This window comes from Lactuca virosa, chromosome 2 (genome assembly GCF_052849685.1).
Source record: "Lactuca virosa cultivar CGN04683 chromosome 2, Lactuca_virosa_CGN04683_v6, whole genome shotgun sequence".
Taxonomy (NCBI): domain Eukaryota; kingdom Viridiplantae; phylum Streptophyta; class Magnoliopsida; order Asterales; family Asteraceae; genus Lactuca; species Lactuca virosa.
In genome coordinates, this window is record NC_136427.1 from 167236033 (window position 1) to 167258165 (window position 22133).

Consider the following 22133-nt stretch of genomic DNA (forward strand, 5'->3'; position numbering starts at 1 on the left):
CTAACATTAACCCACTATTTAGCAATAAAGAATAAACTCCAATCTTGGTGACAGGTGAAGCTTTTCTATTCCCCATGATTAAGTTTATCTTCCCGTGCTCCACATCCTCACTTCTTTTTAGGCCCTGCAAATCAGAACAAATGTGAATTCCACACCCTGTATCAAGGACCCAAGAATTAGTATGTGGTGAGTTATTAGACAATATAGTATAAAAACCTGCATGGGTGGGTTTTACTTTCCCATCCCTAACATCCTGCAAGTACTTTGGGCAGCTTCTCTTCCAGTGCCCTTTTTCCTGACAGTAGAAGCATTGTGCATCCTTCGGGTTGGAAGAGGGAGTGGCAGAACCACCTTTGGTTCCACTCAAAGAGGAGCCATCAAGACACTTTCCCTTGGTACCCTTCGAAGGGGTCTTCCTCTTTTTCCCTTTACCTTGCCCGATTGCGAGACCTGGGGCAGTGGTAGGAGTAGAAACAACATTTTTCCCTTTAAGATTGCTTTCACCAGTCCTCAAAAGTCCCTGAAGCTTGCTCAAGGTGAATTCCTCCTTGTTGATATGATAGGTCATGCGAAACTAATCATAACATGGAGGTAGGGAGTGTAGAATGATATCTATAGACAACTCCTCATCAAAGTTCACATTCAGCTTGAGCAGACGGTCCACAAATCTTTGCATTTTCTGTAGGTGGCTCGTGATAGACTCTCCATCCTTCATTTTAGTTGTTATCATGGAGGCGATTATTTCATACCTCTCTTGACGAGCAATCTGATGGTACCTTTCCATCAGATCCTGGTGCATCTCAAAAGGGTAAAAGTCCTCATAGGACTTTTAGATTTCGGGTGCCATAGTGGCAAGCATGATACAAGCTACCTTGGTGGCATCTTTCTCATTTGCCCTAAAATCGGCAACCTTCTGTGGAGTAACAGATGACTCATCAAGTTCCTTAAGCTCCTTATCAAGGACATATTCCTTGTCCTTATAGCGTGTGACCATTCTGATGTTCCTAATCCAGTCATTGAAATTAGTTCCATCAAAAATGACCCACCCACAAAGGTTCATAAGAGAGAAGGAGCCAGTAGGGTTTGAGCCTGAAGCATTGTTGGAAGACATCTGAAAAGGAAGAAAGACAAGTTTAGATTAGATGAAGAGTCCTTAATAAGACACCCAAATGAAATATTAAGGCTAGGACCCAGCACAATATTTTATAACTTAGAAGAGGGATGTCGTAATCCAAACTATAAAATATTTGAAGGTAGGTGAATGACGATTCACCAATTTTTACCATGAAAAGCGAAATGTAAATTAGGTTTTAAATGAATTGAAATTCCTAGATTCTTTTGAGATTTATTGAACTTTTCAATGGCATGTTTAAATCTCGATTGTGCCCTTCAAATTTGTGACTGGGATGCCGAGGATCACAAAACAAGGTGTGAATAACCATGCAAATTAACTTGGTACACTTAATTTTATCACCTAATCGATGTGCCGGTTAACCACACGCGCTCCACCAATCTATGATAAACATTAAGCTACCCTTTGCCACTCTTACTAGTCCATGTTAGTGTGTCAGTTAACCACACACGCTCCACTAACGACTTGGTAAGGTACAAAGTGTAATTTCATGGGTTAGCACCAAATTCACATTTTCCTAAAGTAACTAAGATTGGGGATTTATAAAAAGTTTAGTTACTTTATATTTATCATTATACTTTTAATGATAATTATAGTCCTTGTCCTACTCGTTCGGCTAACGACCCTCCACCAGTCAAGGAAGCGGTGAGTGAGAGTGGACACCCATTAAGCTGCCATTTTATAGGCAACAACCTCTTACCCCCCTTATAGACTGGCTTCGTGAATGAGGCCTACTAACGGTAAGACTGACTTGATCTTATATATATATATATATATATATATATATATATATATATATATATATTAACTTATAATATTATAAAGTATAAGGGTTGAATTTTAAACTTTTAAAATTCTAGGGATTTGAATTAAAGTATTAGTGTGTGAAACTTTACAAATCCCAAAACTTGAGGGCAAGTTTTGAAACTCTTCAAAACTTTTGAACTCCATAACTTATGAGTTTAATGACCTATTAAAATGAAGACTCTTCATTTCTATAACCTATGATTTTTTTTAATGGCTCTTTTAAAAAGAATTGGTAATCCATAACTTGAGGACAAGTTATGGAGTCCATTAAAATATATTCATCATGGATTCAATTAATCAAATAAGCATGCATGATCATATTCAAACTCATAGAAACAAGATAATTCATATCATCAATATTCAAGACATTAACATAAACATATTAATACAATTCTTGAAATTATGACAATCACCTTGTAATTAGATTAGGATAATCATTACCATATCATAAAAACATTTTAAATGATTCAAAACAGTTATAGGTAATGATCCTAACCCAATTATAGCCAAAAAAAACTCGAACAGCATGTTGTCTGATCATCAGACTCGTCGAGTCCATGCCTAAAAGCATCAACTTGTCGAGTCTGTTCATAGACTCGCCGACTTGAGCAGTCAGACAGAAAAAACAGCTTTGCAAAATCACAAAAAAACAACAATATAATAGAAAACAAGCCTAGGCTTTGATACCACTGATGGGTTTGGAGCATCCTAACAACCTTAAAGTGCACATACAACCTTAAATGCTTTGGAAGTATGTTTTCTCTATTAGACATGCAAAATTGATTTCCAAAGCATTTTCCTATCTAGCATGTAATTATAGGTTCTTATACAACAAAAATCTAGATAGAAATACATACCTTTTCTTGTATTTGATTGCTTGGAGCTTTAAGAGCCTAGCACCAATAATGTGAATGCCTCAAGTGGAATCACAAATCACCACAACAACTTGGAAGTTCTTGAGAGAGTATACTAAGCTCACAAAATCGGCTATGCTTCAAGTCTCACACACTAGTGCCGAATTCTAGAGCTAGTGACACCTTTATATAGTATGGAGGATTAGGGTTACATCCATGTAAACCCTAATACCCATGACCTTTAATTTACTTAAGATCCATGGGTTAAAAACTCCATGGACTTCCATGCAAGCTTAGCCCATCCTAAATAATCCATTGGCCCATAAAATTAGAATCCATATTTAACTAGTCTCTTTTGATCACCAAATTAATTCTTGATCAATACTAATTAAATAATGTGATTTCATATTAATATATTATAACTTATAATATATTAATAAATCATGAATATATACTCAACTCAAAATTCTATCCATACAAATTGTTCCGGTGAAGTGCAACCCAAATGGACCATGTCGGATCGGGTCAAGTACATACCAAATATATTTATGGACTTAGACACCTTATCCAACAACGTAGGCTATGACTTTCCCCATTTGCATCAATACGCACCCCACACCCTGATGCAAATCAACACAATATATGATGAAATCATCAGTGCCTTCTGGGAGGGATAGTATCGGTGCACTGCACAGCATTTCCTTTAGCTTTTGGGAAGCTGCTTCTTGTTGTCTCCCCAAACAAAATTTATTTCTTTATGGGTCAATTTTGTGAGGGGTTTGGCTATATGGGAGAAATTTTCTATAAATCTACGATAATAGCCAGCTAGTCCTAAAAATTGACGATCTTCGGTGGGTGTCTTGGGTGCTTTCAAACTCTTCATTGCTTCGATCTTTGATGGGTCAACATGAATACCCTTACTGCTTACCATGTGTCCTAGAAAGTGTACTTCTCTTATCCAAAATTTGCACTTAGAGAATTTTCCTTACAACTTTTCTTTCCTTAAAAGCTTTAGGATCATTTAAAGATGTTGCTCATGCTCTTCCTTGGTTCGTGAGTAGATCAGAATATCGTCAATGAAAACTATCATGAATTTATCCAAGTAGGGTTTGCATACTCTATTCATAAGATACATAAAAACAGATGGGGCATTAGTCAGCCCGAAAAGGCAAGACTAAGAACTCATAATGACCATATCGAGTTCTGAAAGCAGTTGTAACATCCGGTTTCGAGAAGCTTCCAGTTTCGAGAATTATGGACATTAATGGATCAAGTTAGGACCCTGTACTTCAAAGGTTTTGAGTTCTAGGCCCATTTGGGAGTGGATTATATAGGTTGTGCGAGCCAAGCTCTCAGTTTGTGTTCTAGAGCCCACAGGTATAATGGTAAAAGTGATTCTCTGGGCTTTTTATTGAATTAAGGATTCTGGTTCGGAAGGTTTAGAGTCGAAGGATACTTGATGGGGTTGTAGGGCCTTTCATTACCTTTTCGGGCATATAAAGAATGTCGAAAGTAGATTTGGGGCGCGGAAGTTATGACCGTTAGAAGTTAGGATATAACCTAAGAAAGTAGTGATAGTACACACAAACTCAAGCAAGTGAGTTTAGGATAAACGAGATAACTAAAATAACCACACCATGTTTTATAACAATAAAATGTGTGGACTCACCAATATTATATTGACCTTTCAAAAACCACATGTATGCTCTGGATAATGAACCCAGTTGAAGAAGGAAGTAACACAAGTGATGCAGCTCGAAGTTTATGTGCTTTACTTTTGTACTTTGCTTTTGTAACCTATCTATACCTCGAACAACTTTGTAACATATTTTATTTAATGAATAAATAGCAACATTGTTTAATATATCAGCGTATTACTCCATGTATGTCTTTTCCCTGATATCTAACATTCTAACGTCGCACAACTCGGCGTTTCAGCCACCGGCCGGGGGTGTGACACATAGGGATCATGGTTCATTTTCTCAAACTTTAGGGACCTCGAATGAAATCTATCATGTATTTAAACTAACCTAGCCCTTAAATCTGAAAAGCAAACCCTATTTTCAACTTCCAACTCACTTTAAGAGAGTTCCTTAGTGTGTTTTCCATCTTTGAAGTTGTGGTAAAGATACAAGAAGGTGGTGGTGTGTTTTTTGTGCTTTCAAGTAAAGAATCTTCTTATAGAGATCGTGTCTTCTTCCCTTCTTCATTCTCTATTAAATCTACCTTATTTCCATAGTTATTATGACTCATCTCTACTTATATTTACACATATTTTTGTTCCAAATCGGTTGGTAGTGGTGATGGTCTTGTTCTTGCACTCAAAGAAGTGTTTTGGGATGTTTTAGCATCCAAACGATTACCACAAAGCCCTAGATCGATCTAGACATCCTAGGTATGTTTCTAATGGTTGAAAAAACCCCAAAGTGAGTTAGAAATTGATCGGGAATGCTAGAAGTCACATTTCTCGCATCTTGTTTTTACCGTGAGCGTGGCGTGCCCTGGCCCTACGTTGACGCGACACGCCTGATGACCAGAGTAATCATTTTTGTTGTTTTGGTGTCGTTTCTTAATTGTGTTGCTATAATCTGTTGTAGGGTGTTTGATGTTTGTTAAAGGTTAATTTCCTTTTTTCCTAGTTAATTTCATTCGGATTAGAGGTGAGTCTTTCTTATGGTTGTCTAGTACAAATATGGAGACTTGTATGTGATGTTATGTTCTGATTATATGTGAAGTATAGGTTGTAAGATGTTATTGTTTCTCTGTCAGCAAAGTGACTAGGTGAATTTATATGCTAGACACCATGATATGATGAATTTGCATGAAATGAGTGGCTAGGTCCATGCTAGTGGTGAGAATTGTATTTGATGATTAAAGTGTGAAGTCTATACTTGCTATGATTCTGAAATAACATGTTTATCTTGGAATTAGGGAACGCATGCTAGCATTGAATGTGATTTTAAAAGGTGTGTTTTATTTACATGATTTTATTATGATTTGTGGTGTTATGTGTCTTGAACTAATGAATAAAGAACAAGCATGATTACATAATGTTGAATGGTGAGGTGTTTGTATGACCCATGCGAGTGAATTAATTCATTATAAATTAATTAAAAATGGGGACATGCGTGGAGGGGGTTAAGGGTAGAAACATGAACTTAGGGGTGAACCCTAACCGAATTTAGTGATGGCCTTTTAGGTTGGAAGAATATCATTGGGAAAAGAGCTAAAGCCAAAGCGACGTCTAGCGGTTTTCTAGAAGACCGTCTCAAGACATGGTGCTTGTGCATACGGGTGTGGGGACTGGATGCCACATCTGATAATCCATTCAAACGTAGTTTTTTCAAAAGTACATCCTATATAAGGATATGATCAACACATTCGTCAAAAATCCCATAGAACGAACATAGGGTGGATCCAAAATTGACGCCCCTATTCCTCAGTGCCATGGCAGAAGGTATTCGGCCCATTTTAGCTCTCCAACAAAACACACTACTTTTCTGGCACTTCTTTCAACTAGACGAAACTTTGCGAGTTTTAGGGGGGAGAAAGAGTAGAATTGTTAATTAAATGTCTTAACGCATATACCTTGTATCACCCATTTGGAACCTAATCATACCGCCAAGAATCCCTCTCCAAGTTGGGTTGAAACAGTCTGATAACTGCAATGCGATAACCCAAGTCAACATTGAGCAAGGTCTGCTCAAAATGCCTTGACCCAAGTGAAACCAGAAATTCTTATTATGTCTGTCACCTTAAATTTTTTCTCCATTTCAGCTGCATACAGGTTGGGATAGGGTGATGTTAGGGGTGACGAGCCTACCCAAGTATCATGTCAAAACATAGTTTCAGAGCCTGAGTTAACCACTCTCTTAATAATCATGCTTGTTTGAATGTCTAGTTTTTGCAAGTCACTCTTAACATTGGTAAGGTTGTTCCAAACACCTCTAAGAAATCTATTGGAATAACAGTCAACAAGCTTAGATTGGAGATTGTGTATACCTACAATGGCACAACTCCAAAGTGAGGATGGCTCCGACTTTAACTGTCACCGCCATTTGACTACCAAGACTGTATTAAGAGTTTTCAATGAACCAACTTCGAGCCCATCCATTTCTTTAGGGTAGTAACTTTGCTCCATGCGACCCAGTTGATTTTTTTCTTGTCATTCAAACTCCCCCATAGGAACTGCCTCCTTTTCTTTCTTTTTCTTTTTTCTAGCGAATAGATGATCCCAACGGGGGCTACGAATTGTTCTATTTGTTGCGACAAAAAGACTTGGAAAGATAAAATCCATAAGAACAATTAGATATGACATAAGGTTCTATCGGTAAGTATCATTAACCACAAGGTATTAATCAATCAAATTCATAACTCATTGTTCGTTACCACTCTAACTCATGAACTTTTTACAAGTTTTAGGCATCATTTTAATACGTAAGAATATAAAAGGGCCTAGATGCAAATTATCTCCAATAAATGCAAAACTAACATCATTACTCAAATCTCTATGTCTCTCTCCCCCTTTCGATTAATAGCCCTTTAAAATTAACAAAAAGAAAACCTAATATTTCCCTCATTCAACCAATCCTCCTCTTCTAATGGATCTTCGTCAGGAAACTCAATTCCAAAAGCTACCCCATTTTTTCGTTCTACCCTTTCCCACTAAAAAAGACGTGGCCTATGCACTCATTCTCTTCATCTCTCTTATCATAACCTCCGTTTTTTTCTGCAACCTCCTAACCCCTTTCTACCCTCATCTTCTTCTTCCTTTTAGCTTCTCCAAAACCCTACCCGATACCCAAATCCCAGGATCCACACATACCTGCGATTATTCGTTTGGGAAATGGGTTTGGGATGAAACTTACCCTAACCAAAAGTACAACGAAGATTGTCCTTTTCTTGATCCGGGATTCCGGTGCCAGCGCAATGGCCGCCGGGATGTTGGGTATGTCAATTGGCGATGGCAACCGCATGGGTGCGATCTACCCAGGTATGGGTGTTGTTTAGAGTTTTCAACTCGTAGATTAAGCAATATTAAACTGCATGCATGGCTTTTTTTATTGTTTTAAAGTTTTATTTGGTATAAAATATGAATTTCGAGGTAGCGATTGTTAGTTTCCATGGATGAAGAGTTAATGCTCATAACTAAATGCATACATCGCACGTTATGAATATAGTTTTTTTTTTCCATTCATATATATTATCTCGATTCAATCAAAACTGTACAAACTTATATGAAACCTTTACTCTAGCTCTGAAGCCTAATGATTTTAATTGTATCCATTTGTTCTTTTCTCGTTATTTATTTTCATATTCTTGGAACTATGTGGTAAAGAAAAGCATACTTGCTGTGGATCTTACTTAGGATAAGATTTTTCGCCGACCAAATACAATTTTCAAGGGAATTTTCGCTCGCAAAACGAAGAACTTTTTCAGTAGACTAGTGACTTGAACAGTGAACTATCGACCAACCATGGCAAAAGACTAATCCCTCGACAAACTTACTATTCCCTTTTGAAATCTTGGATTTTGATCGAATCTTATGATTAATGAATCATTTTATTGCATTCAATCGTATGTCGTGTCTTCGGATTCTATATATGTCCAAAAGTAAATAGTATGTGTTTTAATATTCATTACCAATATATTGTAAAAACGAATTGATAATATCGTAATACCTGTGGAACAGATTTGATGCGAGAGATTTTCTTGAAAGAAGCAGAAATGGAAGAATAGTTTTCGCCGGAGACTCCATCGGAAGAAACCAATGGGAGTCTCTACTATGCATGCTTTCTCATGGAGTCTCAAACCTTTCCACAATATACGAAGAGCATGGAAAACCCATAACCAAACACAAAGGCTTCCTTTCAATCAGATTTCATGACTACAATTTAACCATCGAGTATTACCGGGTCCCTTTCCTGGTAGTCATCGATGACCCACCGGAAAATTCGTCGGAAGAAATCCTGCGAGCCATTAGGGTTGATAAGCTCCACCGGTTCTCTTCAAAATGGGCCGGAGCAGATATTCTTGTCTTCAGCGCCGGTCACTGGTGGAACCAAGACAAAACCCTAAAAATGTGAGCAAATAACATCTTTCTAATCATCTTCAACCATCGTTTCAATCCAAAAAGACGCCATTTTTAACAATCTGATCATGGTTTTTGGTTTAGGGGGTGGTATTTCCAAGAAGAAAAGACACTGAACTTGACAATGGACGTGATGGAAGCATTTGCGAAGTCTCTTCAAACATTAAAGTCATGGGCTTTCAAGGATTCCGATAGGAGCTACATCTTCTTTCGAAGCTATTCACCAGTACATTACAGGTTATCTAATTACATCCAACATTCGAATTTATAACCTTTGGATTAATAGTTTTACGTGAAATAAGAAAGAACAAATTAATATGTTATAAATGCAGGGATGGAGAATGGAACACTGGTGGACATTGTGATCGTAGTAAAGCACCAGAAACAGACTACATGAACCCAGAAAGTGAACATTTAAACAATCAAATCATTTCAAATGTAGTCAAAGAGATGGAAACTGCTGAACACAAAGTCCAATTCTTAAACATTACGTATCTAACAACAATGAGAAAAGATGGTCACCCTTCGAGATATAGGGAACCAGGTACTCCATCAAAGGCTCCACAAGATTGTAGCCATTGGTGTCTACCTGGAGTCCCTGACACTTGGAACGAACTTCTTTATGCTCAACTTTTATCCAGTGGGTTCAAAACAAGGTGATGGAGATGAAAAGTAAATTAAAGATGTATGAGATTTACATAAACGGGTTTAGAAGTTTATCGAAGGCTCCAATTCGGGCTATGATTTAGTGACACATGAAGTGTGGTTCATTTTAATTTATTGGTGGAGCTCGCACCAACGATGGTTGATACTCTTTTGGAAGAAGCCATTAATGGGTGGAAGATCTGAACCTGTGTAGTTGTAGAATTAGGATAAGAGCAAATCACATTTAATTAACACAATATGGAATTCTTATTGTAGTATTTTTATAAAAAAATGTTGTAAATTGTCCTTGATTTAGTTTTAACATATAGTTGTGATTTTTGTTAAACAATATTCTTTGTATTTGTATGTATTTTGTATATTTTTAGGCCTAGTGTAGGGTATTCGTCTCATGAACTCTTGTTAAACAATATTGTGTTTAATGAGAAATATCAATTATGAGAAAATATCAGTTATCAAAGGGGACTATGAGAATTAGAATAAAAATAGAGACAGAAAAATATAAAATCAATTCTGGAAAAAAAAATTTACTTATAAATTGGGGAGGGGCTGCGCGAACGCAAGCCCCCACTGGCACAAATTATGATGTAGGCTCGACCACTTGGGCCGACCTTAAGTTAGCACCCATCCGAAGTGCAATGGAAGTCATTACTCTAGGCCATGGTCCATCTTGACCAACCATTGACCCCATCCAGGTAAGTAAGTTTTACAATTGCCTAGTTCTCATTTTATACAGATACCCCTCCCTCTCTATTTCTTCTTTCTGGCTATGTGGGATCCCATTATAAGGCATATTACCACATAATGCTTCTTTCGTTCCACACATTTGCTTTGAAATATTTAAACCAAATGCTTTTACATTTTTAGATTTTCTTCAAACTTTGGTACTTGATATTTTAGAAGTCTACTATATATTCCTGATCGAGAACCAGACAAGAATAATTCTCTAAAGGCTTAAATTTTTGTTCGGCAAAGAAAAAATCATCTAGGATAAACATGAATACACCTTGATTCCAACCTATCACTGGAATTGTAAAAAAACAAAACAAAAAAACATTGAAAGATTCCTCGTTATTATTAAGACTAAAGCATCTTAATTTGTTGATGAGAACGGATTTTAACAATGAACTTGTACTGTAGGCACCTTGCTATGTGTTGACACAATAACCAACTAACCAAGTACAAACTTATTGTTAGGAAAATTGATGTATGGATTGTTATAATTAACGTGTAGCATGGCACACTTGTTTTAAATATGTACATATGTTGTGCATACTTGTATTAAACATACATGTGTGGCATACTTGTATAACATATATATTTGTGTTATACGTACATACATACATATCAAGCATTTGATGTACTTGCAAAATATACATACTAGTGTAACATACATATTTGTTTCATACGTACATAATTGCTACATTGGTTGGAACATCTTTATATGATTTAAAGTCACAAAGTCCTATGCCCATGTAACATAGATACTTCTCTAACATGCGTACTTGTGTCATACATACATGTGTGAGTTACTTTAGTTGGATCATTAATTTTGTATGATGTATCCTATGTGCATTTGGAACATAGAACACCCCGCCCCCACTCCAGTATATTCAAGTTCAGTTAAGCGACTTTTTCTCCTCTGATGGCACTGCTTTATTTGAGCAACAAAGCCAACAATCACTCCATATTTTCCTTACTATACTCTCAAGCCTTTGTTGCATTCTAGTGTCAGTATATTTTAAATAAGGTTAAATGAAAGAAATAGCAATATACTTCTATTAATTTGCTTATTATAGCATCCAACTTTCAATTTCTCGTACTCTTTCAATAAAAAAAACTTTCAATTTCTCGTAGTACAACATTGTACTTTTATAAGAAGGATAGAAAGTGTAAGTTGTAACAAAAGAAATGAAATAAACATGTTATATATGTTTAGGAAGTGTCTTCTAAGATTTCAAACCATGTTCAAACTTTTAGGATTAAGATAACATCAATTTAATTTCCACATACTTGAAATCTTTCAAACCATGTTCAAACTTTTAGGATTAAGATAAAAATGCATATACGCCTACAAAAACTCATTTCTAGTGATAAGCATGAATACATTCTTTACTCCAACTTATCATTGGAATTGAAAAAAAAAACATTGAACTATTACTTGTTATAAAATCAAGAATATCCTATATCTCTTGATATAAGACAAATAGCTTATCCTCAGTCTATCATAAACTTATATAATTTGATGCATTCATATACACATAAACATACAAACTAACAAAATACTACATCTTACTAGCAAACAAAAATATATAGTAAAATGCTAAAACAAGCCATGGAATAGACATCCATAGATTTGATGAAGAACATCCAACGAGAAGATCGTATCTCTGATCTTTTGTATCTTACCTTTTGTAAGAAATTATGACTTAGATACTCCATTTACCTTGAGAAATTGATATGTAATATTTATACTCTTTCTTTTTTCATGGTGTAAACCTATGATAACAAACAATACAAGTAATTAAATTCTAGTGTTTCAAATACAATAGTCGAATTTAATAATTATTTTTAACATTCCTCAGTCTTGTATTTGGAATATGAATACATAATTGCACCCCCATTATTAGGATAGAGCAATTCCATGGTTCTCAACAGTATTACAAAACAAATAAAACATCTTTAGCTAAGATTATTTACTATATCTTAAATGTATGTCCCAAATGAGTAGGCGTTACACTGTCCATCTATTGATCATTTTAATATGCAACAACTTTTCCATAATGTTTAGGGAAGACATGTCACTAAAATCAGGGTATAACTCGGTATTGAGATCCTAAAAAAAACATCAAATTCCGGATCTACACCTCGTTCCTCCTCATCTATATTTTATGTATTTGTATTTTGTTATGCCATAACATCATTAACTACATAAAACATCTCATTAGTTACTCGAGTTTTTATACTTGGAGTCGAATTGTAGCCTAAATCTAAAGCAACTTGTTTTCTCACCGTGATGATCCCACATAGTATACGATTCTAAAAACCCACAATCATGTATATGGGCATAAACCATATGTAACAACAGTTGATACATATTCACACACTTTTTTCACATACAACCCACTTTGCCTTCACAGTGGACATGTTTCTCAAAAATCTTCATAAAGTTATTAATACCTTCCAAAAAATTTGAAGACATTCGGTTCTTCTCTCTAATCCAACTCTTATCGATCATCATTACTGTTTCATTATTAAAAATTACATTATATACATAGTTATTGAAAGTTGGATTATATTTGGGCTATAAAACATAAGTTAGAGTTTAAAGTTTACCCTGCAAGAAGTAAAAGTCAGATGGAATGGATAGAGTATTCACAAGTATATAAAGAAATATGTACTTGAGAAGTAAAAGTTGGATGGAATTGAGAGAGTATTTGCAAGGGTAGGCTTCTAAACCTTGTTTTTGAATACCTTTTCTCATATGTGAATGTATATTACTTGATTATTTGTTTGAGAAAAATTCGGTAACATTTACCCTTAGCTCCCAAGTATATAAATAAATCTATACCTAAGCAACAAAGAAAAAATGACAACCAACTTTTTCTTAAACAAACAATCATGCAATACACATTCACATCCTAAATGAGGTAAAACAGTCAAAAAACAATCCATAAATGGGGGCATCCCAAAATTAATCTCTAAATCAATTTTTGGGCGGATATTTCTAGGCTCTTGATGATTATACATAAGAGACTTAAACTTAAAATCAATGATTCAACGTCTTTTCGTACTGTTAATTAAAGCATCAAACTTTTGTTTATTTTCTGTTATAGCATCGTACTTTTACTATTATAATACATAATATTATGGTTTAAATAATTTACTGTTTAATTTTAATTTCTTATTAATTTCATCTTTTTGTTAATTATAGTCATACCTTTGCAGTTAGGTTTCTTTAATAGCAATGTATTTTTATTAGATTATACATAATAACATTGTATTTTAAATACTTTTTTGTTTTTTTCTATTATAAATATGAAAAATAAGTGAAAATAGAATGATTTAATAAGCAAACTAATAAAAGTATGTTTCAATTAATAACCTTTGTAGTTAGGCTATTTAATTGCAACATGCTTTTATTAGTTAGTTTGATAAAGTATTCTATTTTCATTTCTTTTTTATATTTATATTATTTTTGTATTTTCCTATTATAGCATTGTACTTTAAATATATATATTTATTTTTTTCTATTGTAACAATTTACTTTTGTTTTGTTTCAATTACAACATTGTACTTTAATTAATCATATTACCTAATTAAGCTAAATTCATAATGATTACAATTAAGTCATTAAAAATATTAAGCACTTGCAAACCATATTATCGTGAAAATAAAAACATATTAAACACTTACCTATTAAGCATTTTACAATACAAACCAATAACAACTATTCATTAAGCATTCACTTACAAAATAAATTAAGTACTTATCATGAAAATAGAAACACGTTAAGAACTTATCAATTAAGCACTTAATCAATTTAACACTTTATCAATTAATCACTAAGCACTTATCATGAAATTAAATAGAAACACTTTAAACACTAATCAATTAAGCACTTTTCCACTTCATCTTATATGTACTCAAACTAGTAAACCTAAACAACTAACACAATCTTACATTTTATATATTTTATACATCCAAAATAACCGGTCATCATCAACAATTACATAATCAAAGATTCTAAATACATAAAAACATCAGCTAATCAAAGACAAAACTAAAATAAAAAGCTATAAACCTTACCTATTCTTCCTGTTATGGTGCCCGAAATTCAGTGGCGGGTTGTAGACGGTGGTCCTCTGGTGCTGGCCGGTGGTCACTGAAAAAACCCCAAATAAAAAATTAAATAAATAAAAAAACTTGAAAAATCACAAAAAATTACTTGTGGTCGATGATGAAGGAGAGTGGTTGGAACTCGATGTCGTCGTCGATGGTCCTCCGGTGACTGCCTTATCGGGAAATAAAGCAAAAAAACATGAAAATCTCAAAATCGAACCGGAAAAAAATGAAATTAGAAAATAGAAGTGACATAGAAGTTACTTGTGGTTGGTAGTGAAGGAGAGTGTTCGAAGGGTCGTCGGTGTAGAATCCATGGTGGAGAGATCGAGAGAGAATGAGTGTGGATGTGCAGCTGCAAATGAGGGTCAACTGACCTATTCCTTGAGATTAAACCCTATGTTGGCGACATATCGTCGTTACTAGGTTAAAGTAAACGGCGCCATATCCTACTTGCAAATAAATAAATAAATATTTGTTCCAACAACAAGTCGTCGGAATTGACAACATGCCGTTGGGATAGCTTTCAACAAACGTCTTTTTCTTTTCTGCAAACATGAATTATAGATAAATATAAATTATATTTTCCGTAACCTATGCCGACGACATGAGAAAACCGTGTAACCCTTTTCATTCCCGCCTAAGCTATGACAGCGACATGTCATCGGCACAGATACCCAGATACCCAGATCAAACAAATTTGGTCAACCCTATACCGACAACATGTCGTCGGTATAGCATACGTTGTAGCAACATGTGTCATAGGCATAGATGTCGTCGGTATAGGGGTCTTTTCTTGTAGTATTGGTACCACTAATGATGAAGCTACATGGTGTCTTTTGTTGTAGTGTTGGGGTACCACTAATGCCGAAGCTACATGGTAACATGGGTGAATCTTGCAACAATGCATCGCAACTATCCTTTTCTTAGTATTGCTAGCTACCCGAGGACAAGGTCATAGTCGAAGGGTAATACAATGTTGTGGACATCGACACTCAAGCATGCCAAGTTGTTGAGAGCCGGCCCAAAAGGAACCAGATATTGCCAGCCCGCTACCAGAATTAGCCCAACGATTGTTGGATAAATCAAAGGGGCGTTGCTGTCTAGTAGTCTTCATCCCTCCTGAATTCCTGTTTCTTTGGATAGTTGCTTAAAATTAGGATGTATAGTTTTTTTCGTTTTCTTTTAAACCCTTGTTTCATGAGCATCATCTTTGATATATCAAATAATTTGTTCCAAGCGTTCTCGTCTTCTTCCTTCTGTGGATCCAACAAAGCAACTCAAAAGAGAAAAAAGGATTGGTAGTTACTTCATATTCGTTCCAAGTTCCAAGTACGGCTGTACAAATTATAATTCACTTCATTACATAATTTATTTTTAATATAAATTGATACATAGCACTTACTTAAAACTACATGTTAGCCCACCAGTCTCAACCCTCCTAAGTCCTATCTAATAGAAAAATTATGTTGATGGATTATATGGAACATTTTTTGCCAGAGTCCTACTCCTGCACATCAAAATGTGATTAAAGACTATCATAATTTGTATTATAAGGTCGTTGATTACATCAATTCAAATTAATAAAACATATACTATCAACTAGAATCAAGAAGATAATGTTGTTAGCAATGTATACTTATTTTGTTCATTACAAAATAAAGAAAACAAAAAATTTGAACTTAAATATTTGGTAGGGGCTGCGCGAACGCAAGCCCCCACTGGCACAAATTATGATGCAGGCTCGACCACTTGGGCCGACCTTAAGTTAGCACCCATCCGAAGTGCAATGGAAGTCACTAACCTAGGCCATGGTCCATCTTGACCAACCATTGACCCCATCCAGGTAAGTAAGTGATTCGTATGCCTAGCTTCTATTTTATACACCTCGTCTCTCTATTACTTTCTATCCTCTGTCGATGTGGGATAACATAAAAATGCATATACGCCTACAAAAACTCATTTCTAGTGATAAGCATGAATACATTCTTTACTCCAACTTATCATTGGAATTGAAAAAAAAACATTGAACTATTACTTGTTATAAAATCAAGAATATCTTATATCTCTTGATATAAGACAAATAGCTTATCCTCAGTCTATCATAAACTTATATAATTTGATGCATTCATATACACATAAACATACAAACTAACAAAATACTACATCTTACTAGCAAACAAAAATATATAGTAAAATGCTAAAACAAGCCATGGAATAGACATCCATAGATTTGATGAAGAACATTCAACGAGAAGATCGTATCTCTGATCTTTTGTATCTTACCTTTTGTAAGAAATTATGACTTAGATACTCCATTTACCTTGAGAAATTTATATGTAATATTTATACTCTTCCTTTTTTAATGGTGTAAACCTATGATAACAAACAATACAAGTAATTAAATTCTAGTGTTTCAAATACAATAGTCGAATTTAATAATTATTTTTAACATTCATCAGTCTTGTATTTGGAATATGAATACATAATTGCACCCCCATTATTAGGATAGAGCAATTCCATGGTTCTCAACAGTATTACAAAACAAATAAAAACTCAATTTCACCATTAACATAAAATTAGTTTTGTTTTGATGATAGACCAAAACAATTTGATTCTAATGTTTGACTAACCAAGTAAGGTATCATGCGCGAGATGTGTGCCATGAAAAATCCATTTATATTTCACACAAGCACACAACACAACTACAAGAATATCTATTTTCGAGAACATTGAGGAAAATCATGTCACTTTATTTGGTTGGATTAACTCGCTGGTCTAACCAAGATTTATAAAAGTGGAGTAATAAGTTTATTAAATATAAAAACCTAGTGTTGGTGGAAATATTTTTCAAAGTAATATTGCTTTTGGAAAACCCATCATAAACTTTCTCACTTGACAAAATGCAGCAATTCATTTCCATATGAACAAAGATTCTTTCTTGTAAGGAAATTGTGAGTATTCAAATTTATAGGTCTAAGGTCGACCGAATAGTTAGAATGGCTAACTATTCATGCTAAAATCAAAATATAAAAAAAGCACATGATGAAGATAAGTGAAGACGTATGATCAGATGCATGTATGGGTTTAAAAGTTTCTTCTTGATGGCTCGAATTCAGGTATGATGTGGTTCATCTTATGGCTCTTCACCACGGATGGTTCATATGTGGAAGATATGAACCCAGGTTCAGAGTTTAGGATTATGATAATAGCAAATTCACAGTATTACGTAGAATTTGATGTACATCATGTACATTTCCCATATACTATTAACATTAAGATGTGATTTTGACATAGCCAAGTTGGACAAAAATGTTAAGTATTGATATACTTGAAGTGATTTATCTATTTTAAGATTAGTACATGTGATACCATAGACTCCTTCACTTTATAACAAACGAATATATATGTAGTTGAGTCAAACCATTGAGCAAACTAAAGCAATAACTGTATTTGTGAATCCATAATGCAACGGTAACTAAATTGATATTGAATTGTGTGATTGCATACTCTATTTCTATGTGTTGACATAATGACTAAGTACACGTTTATTGTTAGGATAAATAATGTATAGATTGTTATAACGTGTAGTATGACATGTATAAAAAATACATGTGTGACATACTTGTGTTATGCATACATGCGTCGCACATACATCATTTGAGTAACAAAGCTAGTAGTGAGTCCAACTTTTAGTCACTACAGTCTGAAAGCCTATGTTGCACTCTTGTGTCATACTAGTAAGTAGTAACATTATAGATTGGGTTAAATGCAAGAAAAAACAACGTACTTCAATAAATGTACTTATTATAGCATATGACTTCTATTTCAACATATTACAACAATATTACTTTAAAAGGATTAAATTTTTATTGTTGTAATAGAACAAAAAAATGAATAACAAAAGTAAAAACATGTTTTATATCTGCGATGGAGAATGGAACACCAGTAGTTATTGTGATCACAGCAAAGAGAAACCCTTCAACAAAAGATCATTCTATCTCTTAAAAAAATATGCAAATTGATTGTATTAAAAAAATAACAAAAACTATAGCATTTCATATCCAAAAATAAATCACGTTGAATTCCAAACACTTAAAAACAACAAAAATAGAATAATGTTGCGTTTAAAAAAAATTGACTTTTATATTAAGAAAAAGAAGGAGTCTCTACTAAGGATCAAGATTGTGACTTGAAGGTCATAATTTGGAGTCTAACGTGAGATAGGGAGCAAATGCAAGATCGAACACCGCCTGCAATCAAGTAGTCCAAGAGTTAGATACTCATTCGAAACAACATAGAAGTTACGGTTATTAACTAGGATGAAGAGATAACGTATGAAGTCACTATACATGCCCTGTTTCGTTGATGATTCTGGGACGTAATCATCCTAAGGGGAAGATAATTGTAACGCCCATACATCCGGGCTAGTCCATTTAGAGACAATGAACACCAAAAATGAGTTTTTGATGGAAGATTATTTAGAAGGAGTAATCTTAACCAAGTTGTAGAATATGTCACAAGGGTTCCGTACATATAAAGAACGCCGAAATCCGAGTTATAACGAAGAAGTTATGGCCCGTCGAAGTTTCGCGACAAAGCCGGCACGGCACTACGCGACGTAAATAGTGAATTTACGATAGATGACTTTTTAGCCTTCGTAATCTAAACAAAAGTTTGTAGTATACGTTAAACCGATAGCGTGCATAAAAAGAACGCCCAAATCTGACTTCGTATGAGGAAGTTATGATTTTTCTAAGATTTGGCTTAGCAGTGCACAGCCCGAAACTCGAATTTTAGATCGAGCGGTGTTTGGCCAACGCGACCTAAATGAGAATTGAAGATCTCATTAATAGGAACTCAACGATAAAAAGACAGACAAAAACGGAATCCGTACGTAGAAGTTATGAATTTTACGCGGTCATTTAACAGTATAATACTCCTACAGTTAAATTTAAGATCGGTCGAGAATTAGCCGACGGAGCCAAAAGGAAAGTTGTAGATCTTATTTTTACCTACGCGTGGATATAAAGAACGTCGATAACGGAGCTCATATTCGAAAGTTATGAATTTTTGAAAATCGACTGATTTATACCCTGTGTGCGATGCCACGTGTCAGCACCAGGCTGTGACTTGGTGCCCAAGCCAGTTCACGACGTGAATTTAAGGTTCACGACATGAATTGACCCCAATTCAGCCTATAAATAGAGATCAAGGGCTGCCGAGTTATTCACACCTTTCAAGCTACATCTCTCTCTAGAACCTCTCTCTAGCCTCTAAAACTCCCCCTAAAGCCTAGGTAAACCCCCCTAGCACCCGAAGGAAGCCCCGAGGCTCCCGGAGGCTCCGAGAAAAGAGCATTTCGGCTCGGGAACGCTGCTCTAGCGAAGCCCGGTTTTGAGAAAAACCCGTTGTAAGTGAGATACGCCTACCATACTTTAAATATAGCTTATATATAAATATAATATCGTTGTTACGAACCTATAAACAAGATTTATCAGTGATTCAAAGTCGTTATACTGATTGATCTACTTACGGGGATGATGTCTAGGCTGTGATTTAGTGAGGTGTTTAAAGTGGGATTTCCAAACAGTATACTTTGTATACCAAACGGACCCTATCTCCGATATGATCCTACCTGGTTGTTTCTTACTTGATAGATCATGAAGTAGACTCTGAGTTAATGATGAATCTAGACTAATAATTAGTCGCAATGAATATTAGACTAAAATCTAGTTGTAATGATATTAGGTTTCGTCGAAGGAAATCATATTGTTAAGAAGCGAAGCGCTGCTCGAATATCGAGTCGTCACTTTAACAAGTGAGTGCATAGTTACTTTCATCTTACACATAGATATGAAGTATTTTATATAAATTACGTGCTACGTGTGCATATTATCTGTATACTACCTATCTATGCTGGATGAACGATTTTATACATGTTTTAAATGATTTAAACTATATATGTATTTTATATCTACAAAATATGTTGGCTAAAACATGGGTAGATTAGAGATGAGATAAATTATGAGCGATGAATGATGAGAGATGATATATGAGTGGTAAATTATGATGAGAGATGTGATATGAGTGGGTTGATTGTTTGATGTTTAAACATAATAATTATATTATTGTGGGTTGAAAACCCTATGTACTCACCAGGTTTCCCAACCTGACCCACTCAAGCATATTTGAATCACAGGTGCCGATACGAAGTTACATTACACTGAGATATTAAAGAGGTGTAGATCACTAGTGTAAATAAATGTAAGTTCTGTTTATGCTTATGTTTCTGTATTGACAATGAGATCCCCAATGTTTTAAAATGAATAAAAATACATTTCTTCGGAAATGCTTTGATAACGTATTTATCATGTTTTACTGGGAACAAATTCCGCAACATTTTTATCAAAAGAAGTACTCTGATTTTTATAAAGCATAAACAAAATCGGTCTTTTCTGGCTGTGAAAATGGGGATGTCACAGTTGGTATCAAAGCATTAGTTTAAGCGAACTAGGAATAAGGATTTATTTCTAGACTTAAACTTAGGATGTTAAGCAATGATGGTGAGGAGTGCGTCTAATAAACTTTAGGTAATACACCTGAATAGACACAAGCACTAGCTAATTTAGGAAAAATGTCTAACATGCTTTTATGTCACACCCCCGAACCAGACGGCGGAAACGTCTGAGGGCTTGTGTGACTTAAATTAAAATATCATCACAATGAATATTCATGAAACATAACATAAACATCATCATGCATTAATATATTACAACTGACATTGTTCACATCAAGTACATTGTTTACATTACAGCATCTCAGAACATAAATTGTTTAACGATTGACATTACACAAAAGAAATTTCAGAAACACGCTTGATGATTCTTCATTTTAATGATTACTTGAGAATACAAGTTATTTTGAAAACGGTCAACATATATAATGTTGGTGAGTTCATAAGCATGTTTGATATAAAAATAGTTTGTATTATTTGTAAAACCCAGAAAATCCGATATTTTCTGTAACAAAAGCTGTTTACGAAAAATGTTGTGATGATCTCATAAGTGTATATGTATGTGATTTCAAAACATGTAAAAGTGAATGCATTTCGTAACTGTTCCTGGTATTGTAGTTGTTGTATGTAGAAGTGAATAATATCGTTCCCCGGAAAACCCGATGTTTCCCAATAGTATGATAGTTTTGTATTATTGTATGAACCGCTTTGCATCGTCACAGTGTATGAATATGATTTCCCATGAATACTTAGATGGTAATGGATCTCTATGTGAGTCGTTATAACCATGCATAATAATGACTAATTCGCCTGTCTTGGCATTTTTCCAAACGCCGGTTTTGATCAAGATTTTGTCACCCTAGACTGGCCAAGTCTAACTGTAGCAAACAGCTCAGGTGTGGGGGAGTCACCCCCGTATAGATTTATACACAAACTCTTGCTCTCCCTCCAGGAGACTCTGATTATAACTACAGACTACGGCCGACACTTATTGGTGCCACCCGTTATTTCTCACGAAATCCCAATGAATTTGAATAACCTTGTTTTACAACCCAAATGATGTTTACGTGAATATGAAGTAAGCCTAACAGACACGAAAGAGGACAACGGTGGCCCACAAATCATGTATGTTATTATAGGCTGTCGAGTATGCTACGGACACGTTGTAGCCCGTTAAGCATATGATGAATGTTAGGGCCCTATTAGCAGTGCAAATGGGCCACTAAG

General features: G+C 34.8%; 1 protein-coding gene and 2 non-coding genes across 3 annotated transcripts; 1 reads left to right on the plus strand and 2 right to left on the minus strand.

The window, feature by feature from the left end:
• Window positions 1–7327: 7327 nt before the first annotated feature.
• Window positions 7328–9847, plus strand: LOC145156594 (protein trichome birefringence-like 8). Its single transcript, XM_079075898.1, has 4 exons — window positions 7328–7786; window positions 8486–8875; window positions 8969–9121; window positions 9217–9847. Exons 1-4 carry the CDS (start codon window positions 7395–7397, stop codon window positions 9542–9544), a joined length of 1263 nt encoding a protein of 420 aa, XP_078932024.1. The 5' UTR covers window positions 7328–7394; the 3' UTR covers window positions 9545–9847.
• Window positions 9848–10089: 242 nt separating this feature from the next.
• On the minus strand, window positions 10090–10250 carry LOC145161869 (U1 spliceosomal RNA). Its single transcript, XR_013738733.1, has one exon. It is a non-coding gene; the product is annotated as a U1 spliceosomal RNA (small nuclear RNA).
• A 5832-nt stretch (window positions 10251–16082) lies between these two features.
• LOC145161864 (U1 spliceosomal RNA) lies at window positions 16083–16243 on the minus strand. The gene has a single exon (XR_013738728.1). It is a non-coding gene; the product is annotated as a U1 spliceosomal RNA (small nuclear RNA).
• Window positions 16244–22133: the final 5890 nt, after the last annotated feature.